Below are 19,656 nucleotides of genomic sequence, written 5' to 3'. Positions count from 1 at the left end.
ATGTCGATAATGGGCAGTTTTACGAAAATGTATCAGGACATTCTGGCTTGATTAACATCGACCAACACTTAACAGGAACGTACAGATGTCTACATTATAAATGATTATATCATGTCAGTAATTGTTTTCCTCAGTTCTTTTAGGCAAATATTTGGTAAGAACCATTCAAAACAGGACAAAACTGTTTCCAATCATTTACGGTAATCTTCCATTCTTCATAACATACACTACCAACATTTTCTTCAAAAATACAGGAACTTTAGTTCTCAGTGTTGTAATGTAATCAGTAGGGGTCCAATCAATCTGTTCCATTTTCTCACAAGGACTCTCCAGTAATATTAAGGATCTGCAAAATAAATTATGGCTGGGCAGAATGGGGAAAGCAATAATTGTATACAGAACTTTTATGACAAAACCATTTGGAAAGTTTCTAATAGGTAGACCAAGGCACAACTAAATTCACAAAATTATATACAGAAACAAAATTAAAGACACTAAAAATAACATAAACCTTCCTACATGACACTGCATGTTAATTCATCATCTTTGTCATCCGCATTCGCCATGTGAAGAACATGCCTACTAGTTTTATAATTTAAACACAAGGAACTTCAGCATTACAACCTACTTCACCATCAGAATGAAAAGCGTTAAAGAACCACTTTCCCACAAAAATAATTAGAATTTTATATCTATAAACTACATCACATTCTTTCAAATGTCTGTGCTCATTCAACTCACTTTCAAAACACAACTACGTAAGTTAATAATAACAATAAATAATCAGTTCAGGACAAAGATGACCTTCACTGATATTCAAATGCTTATGACTGCCAGATACTGGAACATTCTGTAATGTCTAAACTTATTTCCTTGTAACCAAAGAAAGCTTGATTGCATCACAACGTGCATTTCAGTAAATAGGAAACAAAAATTAATTTATAATTAAAGTACATGATACATAACATTAATGCAGCAATCACTTGACACACTTATGGCTAAAGAAATCAAAAAACAAGAAAACAGCCCTAAATATGAACACATTTCAATCACATCCCTGTGACTGTAGTCGATAAAGTTAATAGTAACATATCTCTATATACTTGATTATGCCAGTAGTCTTTCTTGTGTACACAATACACAATGTGATATGTATTCAACAGCCAACACAAGCCAGGAGGGTTTTATGACTTCTATTTACATCAAAATTGAAAAGTTACATGAACATTACATTTACAACATCTGTAAGTTTATTCCACTTTGTTTACATTGTGAAATCATTCCATAATATAAATCATAACTTTAAAACCAACTGAAATAAACTTAAGAGTTGTAAAAAAAAAACATACATGAAAGTTTCCGCCATAGGTTCTAAGTCTAACCCAATTTATTTTTAAACTCTATTATCTATATATATTTAAAAATAAATGGTTACCTATTCATTCAAGTACACCTGTTTTATGGTTTAAATAATTCATACGATACTTCAGGTTTGCAAACTTTGGCACTGAGTCATTATTACTGCAGTATGTTTGTCCCTCTGACCATCAATGAATGAAATTTCTATAGAAATGAAAAGTATAATGCAACTTTTCATTTCTACTGTCTTACAAAAAATTGAACAAGGGAATAAAAACCACTTAAATTATTCTATCTTCTCCTATACCTACAATGGCAAGTTCATCTTTGTATATTTATTAAATAGACTCAAATTTTCTACAAGATTTTTACCGACATTTTCTGAATTCCGTCAGGTTTCTTTCTGAACAATTACATCTTCATACCTGTAAATCCACTATATTTGTCCTTCAAACATTTACGAACTGATAAGCGATAAACCGACATGTTACCTCATTGTTGAAATGGTGCAATATGGACACTTATGTTCTATATAATCTACATGACATGTGACTTACATTAACAGTTCTAAATCAAGAAACTTAATGTTCCAAAACACAGATCTAATAAGAAATGTACGAGTACAGCAGAGGAATACAAATGGGATTATACAGACTGATACAATGTTACAAATTTAGCTGAGAAACTAGATTAAAATGTCCAAAGAACAGACAGCGATACATGTAAACGCAACACAAATAGCTATTTTCTCTCGATATTTTACGTAAAATACAAAACAGACAGCAAGATAAATAATAAATGTAACTTACTGGTCTGTGAATCGCTTTTGGAAGATTGCAAAGAAAGGAACATTGTGTTTAAGAAGCTATAAAATATTACTGCAACATAACCTAAAATATACATTAGTTCTGTATATACATATAATTGTGATGCAGTAAAAAACCAATGCAATTCAAAAGTAGCAATTATTAAAAATACTGCGTTCTATGAATTCCAGGCAATATTAAATCACTTCTGAAAAATAAAGGCCAACCTGAAAGAGTCAACTGGATGTGAAAGGCAGTGAAACAAAGAGAAAATTAAGAATCAAGTTTCACGAGGACTGAAGAATCGTCTTTCTGTAGGATGGTGAGGGAGCAAGGTTAGGAAGTAGGGTCTGCAGAGGAGACTGAAGACTAAAGAGAGGTTATATCACATGCTGAGACTAAAATGGAATTTAAAAAAATAATTGTCCAATTTAAATCACAACTGAGTAATGACTATAAGACTGAGAAAAAAAATAATTGTAAAGCCAGAAGCGGTTCTAAACCTATTTATAATTATAATTCAAAATAAATAATATTTTACTACAATTTTAATAAATCACACGATTATTTTACTTATGTACTCCCATCTCATGCAGAATATATATAACCATGTACCCCATTTATTTACCCAGAACTTCTGATTTACAAGTTTCATTAATTATATCCATCCAAAATCATTTGAAATAAAGTTCTTCTATTGAAACAAAACACTGACTCTTAATTAGCTCATGTTAACGGTGACTTGGGTTCAAAAATTGGCATGTATCTGGGTGTTCCTACGTTTTAATGCTTGCATGACTATGGCGAATTATTTTGTTTCAGTAATTTTAAAGTTATATTAATGACATTACAAATAAATTAAACAAAATTGTCTAAAATATTTAATAATTTTATGACACACTGCTAAGTTGATATTTGGCTATTCATAGTATCATCTGGTAACAGAGAAATGCACGGCCGACTAATGATAGTGTGCCACATATTCCTTCGCTGCTCCATGACTAATATGCGTTCAGTATCCACCACAACGATCTTCCTTACAGCACCCAGTTTCCAAGTGAAGCAAATTTTTTTTTTAAAAAAATGTATCTTAGACATTTCATGTTGTCTGTTAGTCTCGGACACGCAGACCCCAAATACTGGTCCTTCGTATGCCGACAGTAGGGCGAGCAACACTTGAAAATAGAAACTTGTTAACATCCACATCGGGAAGGTTCTCTTGCAGGTTTGCTACTGATTGCTCGCTCATCAAATTGAAAACATCCAAGTACATCAGTGAGTTAACAGATGATAATAGCCTGAAATAACAATACAAACATGGCTATTACCAGGAAGGCAGTAACACAATCCAACATCTTCTCTTAAAAGAATTTTGACAACTTTACAGGTAATCTTTTGGTGACATGACACAACTAAAAAAAAAAGGCATAGCGTAACAATTCCAGACAATTCACCACAATATTACCTTTGCGAATGGCGGGGAAATTCCCTGGCTGGCCATTTCTCATGAATGAAATCCCCAGTCACTTTGGAGTACAAAAATTCACGTAGGTCTTCACGTAAAGCGTCCGTTATCGTAGTCCAATTTTCACCAAAAAATATATTAAGAAATTTTAGTTATACTTCCCATTATCAAATTTTTAAAAAATCCCATCTTCCTGACTTTCGTGAGTACATCCCAAAGGATGAAGCAGTATTATTAGGCACCCAAGAGCAATAAAAATATGCCTAAAAATGATGGTAGAAAAACTTGTTATACGTTGTGCAAATCCTCAAGTTATAATCCATTTGAACTATATTTTGCATTCGTACAATCTACAGGCAATAACAAAGCATACATGCCAGTTATGCTACGCGCGCACCTGTTCCGATAGGTTGTGCCAGTAGAGTCTTAAAACAAATAAGTGTGCACTGTATTACATGTACTTACAAGTACGCAGCTGGAGCTATACTGTAACATCTACTGAGTGCAAGATACTCAATTTTATCTAAGTTGGTTATAATATTTATTGATTCTGCAGTTAGGGTTGTACAGTCGCTTAGATCCAACTCAACCAGGTCAGGACAAGAGGCGACTAACTGGCGAAGATCTGCAAATAAAGACATATAACAGCATTTTACAATTTCATCTTACATTCTCTGATACTGCAGTAGAAGATAAATCAGTAGTAATGGTGGGTTCAGTGGTACTTTTACAGCAATGGTTATTTGCTGCTTTAAAATTACCAGCATACTCCTGAAAAAACTACATTAAACTCGTAATAATGTATTTATTCAAGTACTAAATGGTCTTGAGCAAGTTGTCCATTTTTAAATAAAAAAAAAGGAACATTTATTCAAACAAAACCTTAAAAATTTACAAAGTAATGCATTTGTATGTGTTAATATTCATCCTTGGTACATGATATTTGAACTGTCGTCTTCCAGTATTAAAAAAAACATCGGAAGTAACAGAAATACAAGACAAATGAAAGCTATAAAATCAATTTTATGAACTGTACAACCGATAATCTTTAATTTAGGATCATCATCATGATTCTCCTGATGGAGGCAGCAAAGGCCTCTGAAACACGGTAAATTTCTACCAGACTACATGGCAGAACAACCCAGAAGACTGCCACACTCGCTGCCGTAAGAATCTGAAATCTCGTAATATTTAATCTAGTTCTTATCCATCCTGTAAATCGGGGCATGAATACAGGATATATCAAAGGAAAAATACTATATAAATATATAACAAAGCCTACAAATTTGCGTCATGTGAATACTGACGTGTAGAATTTGTTTTCGTTCGATGTAAAAAATTATGATTCAAGATAATAGGCGAGAACTTAAATTTAAATTTCACATTTCTTCTTGGCCTGCTTCCTGTTTAAAAGATATACATACGATTGTCAGTAAGAGTCTTGCGGCAGCCACTGATATTAATCCTCTGCATTGAACGAGGCAGTTTAGTACACAGAATATTTAAAGCAGCCACTGATAGGTCAGTCCAAGCTACATTAAGAGCTGACAATCTGAGAAAAGAGAATACACAAACATAAAAATTGGCAGGAACGATTTCAACATACATACATAGCACGTGCATTATTTCTTGAAATAAACCGAAACAGATGTCTGCTTTGTTAAACATGTCTGACATCAAAGATTACAAGAGGTTCCCATGGACAACCTAGAGCCCCCCCCCCCCGACCCCAGTGCTGATAAGATAAAAATCTCTGCTGCAGTGGAGAAAGGAACCCCATACCGCCTGTAAGTTAGTCACTGCACTGACTTAGCTATTTTGGATCATGAAATTAAAATTATTTTAATTAATTACAAAAAAATGTTAAAAAATATTACTCTAGAAATCTTCGTGATATAAGAATAAGCACGTGTGTTTCAAAAATCATTAAAACATTGTTTTGATCGAAACAACATTTAACCATACTTACTTCCTGCAGCCAGTAAGAATATTACTGACGCAAGCCTCTGTGATGCCATAACACGCAGACATGTTAAGAGTGTCCAAGTTATAATTTTGTCCAATCGCAGCACACGCTTTGTCATTAAGCCTGCAATGCTCCAAGCTTAGTTTCCGAAGATTCTTGCAGGTGCTCAACAAGTCGGCAAGACCTAACAATATTACATATCAACATTTAGTTATAAAATTCGAAACCGTAGAACAGAATTCAGGAATAAATAGATCTTAATGATGTCGTAAAATGGGCAGACGGGCAAAGTTGGAGGACGCATGCATGATATTCTATACGGAGAGTTTTTACTTAAATGTGAATGTCAATAATATTACATACATAAGATAAATATCTTATATGTTTTGTAGGTTATGTTAAACAAGTTTGTGTAGAGAAATTGCAACAGTGCAGATAGATAGATGCAAATTCTCTTGACAAATATAATCGTGATCTGGCTGGTGAACTGAGCCAAACATTTGTCAAACCCTGAAGACCATGTAATTACAGAAAAAGGGCCAGTAACTTCAAAACTGACGCAACTTTTTTATACCTTCTTCAGATATGATAGCCATACTTAGATCCAAATACTGGAGTTTACACGGAACATCCTTGATTAGTATTGAACAGTTACTGAAGAAAACAGGATCAGATATCTGCAACAAGAAAACAAAAATTGTCTTCCCACATAACAAAGATTCTCACTTGTTTCAGCGAACATTTCTGCAGACCTTCATGTTACAGAAATTCTCACGCAGTTCATGAAAGTCTCTTCGTATATAAAATATTATTATTGTAATTAATACTAGCATAATATAACCTGTAAAAGTGATGGGAATTATCCTTTCTTACGTCAACAAGTAACACAATTTATTCCAGAATTCTTTGCAAATCACAATGGAAATACATTTATAAAATTCCATTATAAACTAAATTAAATACAAAAAAATTCTTCATGGTGACTGAAGCCAGTTTCCTACCAAACACAGCAACAGAAAATCAACTGCCTGACTCCAGACTCTTTCAAAACACAGACTCTACCAGATCTTTGCATTTCTTGCTACCAGAGTCACCACCATCAGAATTTAATTTAAATTTTTTCTGCGTCAAATGAACTTGCAATCAAGCTTCATGGGCATTGGCTATTACATCATATGCAAGGATGAGCTTTAGTATCAGTGGTGTTAAATCTTCAGATTCTACCGCCCCAGAGTTACCGTTTCACACTTCAAATAACACAGTTCTTAAGGAAAACATCTTACTTCAGCCTGAGCCAGTCGAAGGATAGTGGTTCCTCTTGTCAACACATGGCCAAGACTTCCAGAATTAAGAGTCCTAGATCCTAGGTCCATCCTAGTCCATAGCACTTCATCATAGGCAATTCTCTGCCAGCGTTTGCAGACTAGGGAACATCTTACCAGCATATTCTTTGGTAACCATCGAAATATCATAAGTACCATCTCATCCGACAGTTTTAAAAATACATCTAAAACAACAGAAGACATAACCGGGTATGATTAAATTATAAACTAATCTAATCTTCTCCAGAAGTAATCACTATTACAGACAAATCTTCAAGCTTACACGATGTCCTCTCAGTTGGTTCAAAACGATACATTAAATACATCACATTACCAAAGAGTCATGTGCGTTACCTTCTCCTTTGGGTAGCACCGGTTGCTTACGTCGATAAAGAAAAAAATCTTCAGAAAGTTCATTGCTCTTTCTGTGGTCTACTGACTTGTCTTGTTGAACAGGTTGAGGACTTGATTCATTGTCATTTGATACCATTACAGATTCACAAATTGGAGATGACGTTTCAGACTCCTGTGTAAAAATAAGATTTAAATTATATCGGGAATAGAAATTGTTATCCAAACAGAAAACTGTCATTATCCCATCTAACACGCAAAACACCAAAGATCAGCACATACAAACGAGTAACTTTGCCACTTGATTTAGGTGTGAGTGAATTGTAACTATGACAGAAGAATGTCAGTTGTAGGTATTTAACAATAAAGTGCACAGCAAAATCTCTGAACCTATAAAGTATGAACTAAGCAACATAGGATATCATATAATAAACTGAGATCAAATTTCTGAGAGCAAATATTTATAACATTATAAAAAATTGTATTATTCCTTGCCCCACTGAAGAGCGATCACGATATAAACAAACAGAATATGACATCAGAACCTACAATAATTTAGTCAGGTTTAGGGGTAAAAATAATTAACAAAAAATGAACAGACTGAAGAAAAACAAGTTTCATGGTACACATATGAAAAATTAGCTGAACTAGCTAAAATACATAAACAATAAAAATTATTACAAAAATGAATAAAATTTTATATGAACCTCCAGTTTTTCAAGAGCCCAGAATTCCTTTATAATCTGCTCTAATACAGTAGTATAAATATTTTAGGAGTAAAAGCAAAAACTGAAAATTATATCAACCTGCTACAGGCAACAAAATGATGATCTCCAGACACATTAAAATGGCTTCACAGGACTTCCATGAACATATTCATATTAAAGCATTAGTTCCATTAATTCTAATTGCCATCTGTTGCGTTTCTAAAGGAACTCTTACAATAATATTCATACTGCAAGACATTCAGGCAAAGGGATAATACAAATATCCAGGGATGAACAACCTCTGTACACAATGGTACGTAACAAAACATATAACATTATCATTTGGGGTGAACAAACTCATTTTATCTAAATGACCTTTCTCCTCTGTTCCCAAACATTACAATGCAGTCAGAAGAATGGAGTTATATATGTGGCTCAAACCAAGACAAAGGTCAGTATTGATAAAATTCCCTGCCACTTAGCAAATGTTAAATTTCTCGTCTGTTCATCACCTAAAAATATCTCCATCCAAAAAAACATTGAAATACATAAAGATGGCTGTCTTCTGGGATGTTGAACCATGCAGTCTGGCACAATCTGACTCGTGTTTCAGAGATTACTGCCTCTAAAAGTTCTGTTAATTTTTACCACATTACAGGGCACAACAACCCTAAGACAGCCATCTTCATACTCGTCAGTGTGAGAAATTGAAATCTCAAACTGAAATTCATTAATTATTTTGGAAATTAAACATGGATGGAATGACCTGAAACTTCCCATTATCTGTTAATTTTATGCACTTCATGTAAACAGTATTTTAAATTCATAAAATGTTTCCATGCCATTATAAAAAAGACTCGATAGTTAAATTATAAATTGCACCGTCTTTGCTCATACACTTCTATAAGTACCTTTATTGTGATGAATTTAGGACACTTAATAGCAGTGTTCCACAGGAAGCAGATAAGTCCAATGTTTTAATTTCCTTTTATGATTTACTATAAAGAAAGAAACTGGCAAACAATTTGATGCTAGAATGAAGAACGTTCTCTTTAAAAATATCATACAATTGGTATACTTTCAGTTTTCGTAAGAATTCAAATTATTGAATTGGAAATGTGTGTGTCTGTTCCTAAAACAAACACAAAAAATGCCACAACATCTGAAGCAGTATAGGGGAATTGACTGAAGGTACTGGAATTCAACAATGTTTTATTTACATATAATACAGAACGTAAATTTGGAGTTTTATTTACACATGCACAAAATCAAAGTTATCACTGCATACATTATTATAGTTCTACTTTGATATTGTAGATATAATCTTTGATGATAATGAATTTGAAAGTAAAATTTCGGATCATTACGTTTCCGTTTTCAAACACATTATCATACAAAAGTATCTGCAAATAATACTCCTTACACGACTATCAAAATACTAACCTGTTCCACTGAATTCTTCAATACTTTCTGACCATCACAAGCTCCTTCATCTTCAAGCATGCTAACACCCATATCTTCCAAAATTTCAGGTTCGACGTCCGTTTCAACAACAGACCAGCGTTTATTACTGCCGTTAGTCAAAGATTCATTTAACTTTTCATCCTTTTCATCGCTGTCTGATATTTTCCTACGTTTGAGGCAAGGCTTGCTAAATAAAAAGCAAAGTAACGTAAATAGTGCTTATGGCGTTAAACTGTAATATTAATTTAAGCTATAGTACTCATTAAAGTATATTAAAATAAATTATTTTCGACACGTTGCAAAACTTTACATCTGTAAACTCGACATGGCTAAAGCTTGACCAGCACATGGTTCTTTTCATCATTATAGCTATAAAATTAAATATATATGAACTCCTTATAAAGTATATTGCTTTCGCTTAACAATTAATAACACTAACCATTCAACCGATAATAATTTATCACCATTTTCCTCAATCTTCGTCGTTTGTACCGGCTTCTTCTTCCCACCTTGTTTCATTTTTGGCGGAATCGTGTTACCTACCAGGGCTGCCAATACAATTCTCGTATAAATTATGAAATAAAATCCCTACTAAACAAACGAAAATCGGAACTCGAAGGAAATTATTTTAATTATTCAAAATATACAAAAATATTGTACAAATTACATGTTAACAGGAAATATTTCTCTCTTAAATTTAATAAAGCATTATTAAATATAAATTCACATTAGGTTAAATAAATAATGCTAACATCCAGATAGCATTGGGAACGGAACAATATTGAAGTAAAATGTCTGTTTATGATAGCATTAAACGAAACAAAATATGTAATTACAAGTTACAAATTCGGGAACTTCAATGGACTGTTCCTTACGACGGGGCTGAATACATTAAATAACATACAGTTTCAAGTATCTGCTATATCAGAAGTAAGAACTCACCACTAATTTTTACTAGTCTTCATTTAGTATAGCTTTCTGCTATGAAGCTGCTTTCTTTTCTACGAAAGTCTTGTAGAATCATGCTAGCTCCTTCTTCAGGGCTGGTATGATTCTATGTGTCTGTGAAACTACATGTATTTTTGATACAACTGAAATCATTTCAAATAATTTCAAGGTCTGCCAATTAATCACTTACCTTCAGTCAACAAGATGAATGTTCCTCTAAACATAACCACACTTATGGACATTCCCAAACATCAAAAGTACTTACGTTGATGGCCTGGGAAAATGCCAGTGCTGAATACAGAATCTGTCTGCATGCATGAGAAACTTTGGGATTGTAATTAATTACAATATTAATTTTTCATTCAGAAACTGTTAAAATTAAACATGTTTATGTTCATTCTATTAAACATTTATTGTGCAGATAATTACACTAGTGTTAGTTACAAGTGTCATGTTTACATTCTATGATCCATTTACAGCACCAATTTATTCACAAGACATGTCACAAAAATAATGTTCAATAAAGTTTTGTTCCAAGCAGAAAACATAGCATAATGCAATTTTAAGAACATATCTAATAAAAACAACAGCATTATGGAGAACACGAAGCCATTGTTAAGGTGATGGTGACCTCATCAATAAACGTAAGGTTCTTGTCCTCAAGAAGTGTGTCCTTACCACAGTAATTCCAGCTGAAAATAAAACACCAGCAAATGATCTGATCCAGTATGATCTATGTTTGTAGAATTTGACTACAAAATATATAGTTGACAACCAATTTTATTACAGGAATGACACATTTTAATAACATATCAATTTAGTAAATAATTTTTTATATGATCAGAGACAGGAACACACAAATTTTCATGAAAATTATAAATTGATAAAATAACTTCCAAAGTTGAATATTATGTATAATTTTCCACTTTTCTTATAACAATAGCCTAAAAATTTGAGAATGTCTCAGTCATTACCCAAAGTATGTAACAAACATACTGGCTGAGTGATTAGCAGGTCTTGGGTTCAAATCTTGGCCTGAAGACTGACTATCCTGAATGAAGACAAACTATGAAACTGACAGAATCATTAAATAAACAACAAATAAATAATAAATCCACAGACGTATTGAACATTTTCTATTAAATATGGAGGATCTCATGGTGGTAAAACATATGAATCATGGCGTTTTGGGTTGTGACACTATGTAGTGTGTGTGGATTTAGAGGAGCGTCAGCTTTTATGGCTATTTGTGCCCATACATATTTGAAGGCGGACAAGCATCGATGAAATCACAGAAACTTGAACTTGCGTGCATATAAGCACAAAGTAGGGCATTAACTACGATTAATGGTAATTAACCATCAGGAAACAACAGCAAGAATAACCATACAGAAGGCTGTATAAAGGCCTTGACAGTAGGCTTCAAAACAAAATGGCCTTATTACCAAAACTTAGCCGTGTTCGATTAAACTTAAAATTACCTGGCCCCAGAAAGGCCCGGCAGTATAAATATATCTAAAAACAAGTGACTTAAAAATTAAAACGCTTCTAAGGAGAACTGCAGATAAAGCTGTATAGAGGCCTTTGACGCCATGTGGTGTTATACATAGTTTCACAAGAATGTATCACTCCAATCTTCAGGGTCAAATGACCTTGGAACTGATAATTCCTCTGAAACATTGGTAACCATGTACATGATCATATGGCATTCCAGAATACCATGATCAACATATAACCATCTTAATTGTTTCAACTTCAATACAACTTCAACACGTGGTGCAGAAAACAATTCTGAAGAAAGCGTTTATACCTGTTTCCGTAAGCATCTTCAATCGATACTTTGTCCAGAAATATTTTTGGAGAGACGGGAGTTTCATTATCTTCCTCTGTATCCGGTGCTATCGTCGTTACAGCCTGGAAACTAAGAGACTGGTAACCGAGCGTAACCTGAAGAGTGGGAGTGATGCGAGGTCCAAGTGTCCCATACTCTGCGGCTGCCAAGCCCCACATCCTGCGGCCTCCTTGTACAACGTCCAAGAATCTGACAACATTTCTGGTTTTATACTTCCAATCAGAATTTATTCAAACTAAGAGGCTCTCAAATTAATTCTTATATGCAGAATCAAGAAAGACAATCATCAGTAACAATAAAATTCAATGACAAGGATCTAATTCATTAGCATAGGAAAAGGGACATGATTTACAATGTAATGCCTCTCCTACCTTAATGCCAACTTCCGCACAATTAATCCAGTTTTGACAAGAAAAAATGTAACTGAGGCATACCAATTATATTTGGTGTCAAAGAAATGCCAGTACTAAAATTTTAAGTAAAGTTAATGTTTAGTTTCTAAAATTTGTTTTGATTTGTTTAATGCGTTGACTATCACGAACGACTAATGCATTTGAGTTAACTTCGAATTTCTGTTACCTAATTGGTCATTAGAAGGAGGAAAGAAGACTGGCCACGTCAACTGATTGTATGGAAGAAGAAGAAGACGCAAAGCAGAAAAGACAAATTTTATATGCAAATTCGTGTATTCCGTTTCTGGAGGTAGAAGTCTGCTTCGCGATAAGTTCGGAAATCGCTGATTTTTATCCTGTCTGGAAATACTGGTGATAAAGAATAAGACAGTATAAGAAGAAGGTAATGTAATGTACTACCACTACTACAATTAATTCTAAAACTTGATCATTATCACTGATGGAGTTTTTTGCACATCTTCCAATTATCCTCTGTTATGGGATCCATTATCCTGTCTTTATGACATTAAAAATAATACAATACAAGAAAATAAATTAATAAGGACTTTTTTGATTAACTACACTAAATTGACAGTATTTAATGAATAAATGTCTGTACTCGCAGTGTATTCTGAAGTTGGTAGAACTGTTTCCATGAGTCAGCACCATGTGAAGAATCCCTCGAGTGTTGTGGGTCTTCTCTGATACCATCACGGACGCACGAAGTTGCTCGCCTAAGGAACAAAATGAAAAGTTGGCGATATTTATAATGGCTGCACAACGTCTGTGATTCCACCAACACTGGTTCTAGTTTTTTTCTCAGAAACGACTTACAAAATGTGCATAATATAAAATATTTAATTCGGCTTTCGCATAAATTCCTTAATTTCTCTAGTACAGAAACCAATTTAATTTGGTTAGTATATTTTAAGAAAGAATTATTTTATTAAATTTAATTAAAATTTCCTACCTATATCAGAAGATACTTTACATCTCTGTAACGTAAAGTATCTTTGACAGCAACCGCTCCTACTACAAGATCACCAACTTACGTCATGATGGCACGCACATCGTTTTATAAACAGGATTCTGACAAATTAGTCACGACTGTATAATTATTACATCTGGCAAAAAAAAGCACATTACTATATTTATTTAGTAGAATGAAATGAATGGATATGCATAGAATACAAAATATATTAATGGAAATAAAGACGAGTGTTAGAAGACCCTGGGTTAGACCACGTACATGACGAATGGACCAAGTTAAGAGATGTGAGAGGATAGAATGAGACTGGAAGACAGATGGAGGCAGTTGGAGACTCATTCGTAAATGTCGACACGCAAGCGTGGAAATAACATAGAGAAGATGAAGAAGTTAAATGTTTATCGTTCATCTACAGTGTCGTTCTCTTATGTACAAACAGGTACAAATAATTCTGATATCAGAAGTACCTTCATCCATAAAACATCTAATTGGTTCCAGCAAAAAACCCAATAGAAAGGATCTGTGTATATTTATTTATCTAATTACTGCATTTATCCAAACACAAGTAATCTCTTTCACTCGATGAAATACCAGTACATGATTTGTACCTTAGAGCAGTGTTTCGTGAACTGTAACGTCCATCTTCAACCCCAAATAAAGTGACAGTATGCTTTCGTCCAAAATGTTGGTATGTACGTACAGGTCTACATGGTGTCAAAACCCACAAGAAAATCAACATTGATACCTCATTCCTTTACTCAGACCTCCATTTGCAAACCATCAGTCAATCTGGTTACGTTTCTTAGTCAGAGCATGGTATTATAATTTGGTTTGAATAGTTCCAGATGATCTTACCACAAAAAGGGCTGGAGTCTCTCGTGACCAAGTACAAAGTCCCTCTCCCTCTTGCTTGCTCCGCATTTATACCCATCATTCCGCAAGACCGCGCAAAAGGGAAGATTTCGCCTGCGCATTTCTGCAACGAAGGATAGCAATTCCCGTGCTGAAAGCTCGGTAGCCCGGCACGACACGGATACGCCATAAACTGACAGCCGCCAGGATGCTGATTGAGGCTCTCCACAAACAGACGCCAAGCTCGTACATGACTGCAAGCTACGTCAATGTCAAGAGATCCATCTGTAAAAATCAAAATAAAAGAAGCCTGATGTTGCCATTAAAAAAAGTGGTACATTATTTTAAAAAGTAATAAATGATACAGACCTGGTATCACCTATCTAATAAACTAATTCTCTGACAGGAGTAAGATTTCATGGTGGAAAGCATTAAGATGAATTCCGGGATGTGTCACGTAGTCCTACCGAAACTGACAGACATTTCAGAGGTGCTTACTGCCTCGACAGCCCCGATGCTGGCCTCTGTTATGTCGTTAAAATTGTATCAGACCACACAATGCATCTTGGTACTTTGTTTTAACTATTAAAAGTTTAATCTGCCTTGTCTTTGTTGTAATTAAATCTTTTGATTCTGCGCTATCTCACCAAAATGGCTGACCACAACAGATGCTCTTCCGTCACTGCATCCCGGCTGTTCTCGGCCACCGTTCGGAAAGAAATCAACATGACCAAGCGGTTGAAGCAGCCCAAATCCGTCCGTCCAGACTGGGCTTCCATCAGTATGAATTATGTCAACAAACTCTGCATCGTTTTTGTCAAGTTTGCGCTCAGATTCTACAAATAAATTGGATCTGAAGATAGGTGATGCTGGGTCCAAACCTTCGAAAAGAAAGACACTAATTAGGATAAAGATGGGGAGGGGGGGAACCCTGCTTTAGGGTCAAATGAAAAGTAAAATTATTTAAATTTATGTAAACACTTTATTACCGCTCGACTTCGCATATATGACGGTGGTTCTAATTTGACCTGGACAATTCTACTGTTTCTTGATTTTTTAATTGTCTGTGAACCCATTTTAAAAATTCTAAACTTTAGAGGTGTGACACGTGTACAAGGGAACATGAAAAACATTACGTTATGTTATTAAATGAATAATATTAAGTGTGACAGAAGAAAACAACTAATATTGTATACACTTCTATTAAAAACTACCACAAACAGGATGATCGAATTTAACATTAGCAAGCAGATTATTAACTACAATCATTAATTAAATTTATAACATTGTCCACAGTTCAAGAAGAAATAAATCTTGAAGTAAAGAATAAATACTTTTATTCAGAGAGAAAAATGAGACATGAATAAATACAAATTTTAACTTCTGAAACTCAGAATGGGTTTCAAACAACACAGTCACTGACAAGGAGATATCAAATTATAGAAATTATTATAAATTTAACATTTTTAACTCACCAGTTATCCTGCCCACCTTCACAGACAAGCGGGTCTGTACGACGTGCGACGCGCAAGCTGCTACGTGAGCTCCGAGGCTGAAGCCAACCATATGGACATCTGAGGGTCTCACCCCTAAGGCCAACATGTCAATAAGAAGCAGGCCCGTCTGCCTTCCCACGAGCTCCGTGTTTGCTACAGCCTGGGAGTACGAGGGCCCCGAAGCACCTCCTTCCCAGTCCACTGTTATTACATTTACGTCGCCCTGGGAACAAATAAAGTCTGTCGACTAAAGCTTTATTTGGCGGCGTCAATCCGACTCACTTGCGATTTTCATTAAACTGACAGGCATAAGGGATTACGTCTCTCTGATGAAAAATCATTAATTTTCAAACCTCATTAGCCATTATGTCCTCTTATTACAAATATAAATCTGTTGTTCGGAAGCTAATCAGATGGCACAGAGCCGAACGTGATTTCTCCTTGTATTCCGTTAAATAATTTAATATATATATATATATAATATAAAAATGTGTATGTTTTAACTCTTTTTGAGATAATTGACGTAGTTTTTATGCTACGAATGATGTTAATTACCAGTTTTAAGAATGAATCCACACCAAAAAGGGCCCCCCTGTCTTTACCACTGCCTTTATATCCATGAATGATTATTTTGACGGGATGTCGACGGTCAAAATTTGAGTCTGATATGGTCTGTTGTCCTTCACCACTGAAAATAATCTCAGCGTCATCGATGTTTAATGTTGCTGAATGGTTTATGATGGTGCCATTTCTGCGAGTAAAAAGCAGAAACGTCGTGCCCACGCTCTCGGGAGTCTCGGGGAACTTCTTAAGAGGCGAAATCTTCCTTGACACGGTGAAACAACCAACGTCATCTGAGAAAAGAGAATAATTTGAGTATAAAATAAATACAGCAGTCCACTACGTAATATCTTTTAATCTGTATAAAACACATCGAAAAAATTCAACACACTCAAAGTTGTTGACTCTAAAACGATTTTTTTCTTTGTAAAAAATTAATTAATTTTTGCAAATCCTGAATTTAAACTTATGCCATCTGTAAAATACTTTTCAACTATATGATATATGAGGCGCTCACGGCGAATATGTCGATATGGGTTTCTAGATTCCGCCCTGAAGATGAAGGCAGTACGTTCCTCCGAAACGTTGATATCTACCAAGAAGTACACACGACGTTACAACCCATAAGACCAAAATCGACATAATCCACCACAATATCTAAATTAGGTTTATTATACTCTCTCGTTCGATTCACCCTTCTAAGACAGTCTTATTTTTTTAAGCGCGCACTCAGGTCCAAGTCGGTCGCTACTGCCATCTAGTCGGGACAACCCGTAACACTTCGACTCGCTTGACGCATGCGTCGTCTAGTAAACTCCCGGCATGCAAACTGTTCAAGATATTACGAAAGAGGCTTAATGGGATATTTGCGTTAATAACAGTTAAACACGAAGGTGAACGTTAAACTTTCCTTTCACTTTCTACAGGAAACCAAAATGTTGTGTTTTAAATAGCTTTCACTTCTCCTGACATAACAAACAGGATGCAATACAGCAATCAAGAGAAAACTGGGAAAATGGACGCCAATCACCACACTAAAAAAAAGAGAGAGAGAGAGAGAGAGACGACAACGACGACGACGACATCAAAACACCCATGCCTCAAATGGGACTCGAACTCACGGTCCCGATGGTCGATTGGTACAAGATCAGCGTAGTAACGAGCTACGAGCTGTTACAGAAGCAAATTTTAAATAATATGTAATCCAACAATAGTTTGTGCATATTTCAATGTTTATATAAGCGTGTACTATGGTAATTTGTCATTTCTGAAAAAGTGTTTTAAAGATAACGAAAACTCGCTATCCTGCGTAATGAAAAAAAAATATTAAAAGGTACAAATACTTGAACTTATGGAATGTTGCGCTGTGTAGTCTGGTAAAAACTGACCGACGTTTCAGAGGTTCTCACTGAGTAAATCAGTAAGCACCTATGAAACGTCGGGAAACCAGACTACACGGGGGGGGGGGGGGGGAATCCATACTCATTGTGGATGTGAGAACTGTTCAAAACATACTTTAAGACGTAACAAGGCCGTCGGTATTAGAAATTAATTGTTGATTACGAACCATAGCAAACTTCTTTTCTTGCCTGACGGGCTTGTTCCCTCTCGTGTCTTCTAGCATTGTATCTTTCAACCCTTCCTCGAATCCCGCCTCCTCTTCCACTCGAAGGCGTCAAAAGGGCTCCATCTGAAGATGTCATAACAACAGAAGAATAAGTTTGTCATCACTTTCACTCGCGTTTCGTGCGAACAATAAAATAAATGCATCACCTCCTGGGTCTGCAAGCACAGAGTCGTCCTCAGTTTTGAAAGACTTTAATGCGGTCAAAGTAAGAATTATAATGAACCATGAAACCCCGCTACTTATTAAATCTGCCATAACTCGGGACTGTAAAATAAATACTGTACGGTTCACGTTGTGTACGCACAATGCGCCATAGATTTTTTTTTTCTACACGCTAGGCCGCTTTCACTTTCTTCCAACTATATACTCCGAGGATTCTAATGACTGTTGTCCATGACATCTGTCGTAAGTTTAAGGCACTTCTTATTCGTACATTTTCCTAACAATGGAACGTGTCACGCATGTGACGTCACAGTCCATAAGTCGAGTTATATTTTCTTCCAACTATATACTCCGAGGATTCTAATGACTGTTGTCCATGACATCTGTCGTAATTTTAAGGCACTTCTTATTCGTGCATTTTCCTAACAATGGAACGTGTCACGGATGTGACGTCAGATTCCATAAGTCGAGTTACATTTTTCCTAAATTTGCAGTTCTCTTACAGAGAAAGTAATTAATAAAAAATGTAACACAGAGAAGAAAAGTTTCTACTTCATGAGGCAGGGTCCTTCAGTTCTATAATGTCCATGGAAAGAAACATTTAACAAAACTTATTGCAGAAATTCAGGGACAGACCTAAATTTAAATGATACCCCTGCAATATGCACGATTTAAAAGTGACGCCAAACTCTAAGACAAGCATTTAGAGAAACAACAACTAATTGTTGAAGCACTTACATTATTATAAATAGCATTAAAGTGCAAAGAAAATATCTGCCCACACATTCACACAACGCCAACTAAAATTAGCAGATTACTGACGTTACGTTGGAATTATTTGAATTTACAGACTGGCACAAATTAAATTAAGTTCTGACAGTGATCTGTTGATCACAGATCGAGAAACTATATGATTTATCTGTAGCAATAAACAACATTAATTACGTGATCACATATTTTTCTGTTATATTATCTCGATTTACTAAAATCTATTTCAAAACTTCTTGCTGTTATCAGTGAAATAAAATTCGTCAATACGTAAAAAAAAATATTATTTAGTAATAATGATGGTTACGGGGGGGAATAACATACGTCATGAGTTTCACACGTCACATAAATACTATAAACGAATAATCAATTTTATTTTACTTCATAAAAACAATATTTAACCAAGCCCAGAAGGTTCGTGTTCCTAATGGCAATTTGAAATTGCACTTCTACTTTGTATCTGCGAGGTCCCTAGTTCAAATCCTAACCAAGAAATCAACTGACCAAAGTCAGATTATTTGAGGCCTCAGTTCGGCCACGCAAATGATGAAATAATACCTTAAATTAATT

The 19,656-nt window shown here is 34.9% G+C and overlaps 2 protein-coding genes and 1 long non-coding RNA gene across 4 annotated transcripts; 1 reads left to right on the top strand and 2 right to left on the bottom strand.

Moving 5' to 3' along the window:
• Positions 1–389: 389 nt before the first annotated feature.
• Skp2 (S-phase kinase-associated protein 2) lies at positions 390–10,629 on the bottom strand. Of its 2 annotated transcripts, none has more exons than XM_022061135.2 (10): positions 10,579–10,629; positions 9,880–9,988; positions 9,420–9,627; positions 7,273–7,444; positions 6,880–7,103; positions 6,171–6,273; positions 5,600–5,780; positions 5,055–5,182; positions 4,096–4,255; positions 390–3,463 (listed from the first exon to the last, which is right to left on the bottom strand). In XM_022061135.2, exons 1-10 carry the CDS (start codon positions 10,610–10,612, stop codon positions 3,277–3,279), a joined length of 1,506 nt encoding a protein of 501 aa, XP_021916827.2. In that variant the 5' UTR covers positions 10,613–10,629; the 3' UTR covers positions 390–3,276. The 2 variants fall into 2 exon arrangements, with proteins under 2 accessions (XP_021916827.2, XP_021916828.1); XM_022061136.2 differs by lacking the exon at positions 10,579–10,629 and adding an exon at positions 10,383–10,505.
• LOC147872017 (uncharacterized) lies at positions 10,116–15,080 on the top strand. Its single transcript, XR_015537994.1, has 2 exons — positions 10,116–10,370; positions 14,460–15,080. It is a non-coding gene; the product is annotated as an uncharacterized LOC147872017 (long non-coding RNA).
• LOC110828436 (pancreatic lipase-related protein 2) lies at positions 10,776–18,555 on the bottom strand. Its single transcript, XM_087359179.1, has 9 exons — positions 18,303–18,555; positions 18,097–18,219; positions 16,524–16,822; positions 15,948–16,191; positions 15,120–15,353; positions 14,476–14,757; positions 13,252–13,366; positions 12,199–12,429; positions 10,776–11,080 (listed from the first exon to the last, which is right to left on the bottom strand). Exons 1-9 carry the CDS (start codon positions 18,409–18,411, stop codon positions 10,981–10,983), a joined length of 1,737 nt encoding a protein of 578 aa, XP_087215305.1. The 5' UTR covers positions 18,412–18,555; the 3' UTR covers positions 10,776–10,980.
• Between the last annotated feature and the right edge of the window lie 1,101 nt (positions 18,556–19,656).

The sequence above is a fragment of the Zootermopsis nevadensis genome, unplaced genomic scaffold, assembly GCF_977971745.1.
Source record: "Zootermopsis nevadensis isolate Lab colony 2312 unplaced genomic scaffold, Znev_1.0 Znev_ptg000031l, whole genome shotgun sequence".
Lineage (NCBI taxonomy): Eukaryota > Metazoa > Arthropoda > Insecta > Blattodea > Termopsidae > Zootermopsis > Zootermopsis nevadensis.
The sequence above is the reverse complement of the archived record's forward strand: the minus strand, read 5'-3'. Positions and strand labels throughout refer to the sequence as shown.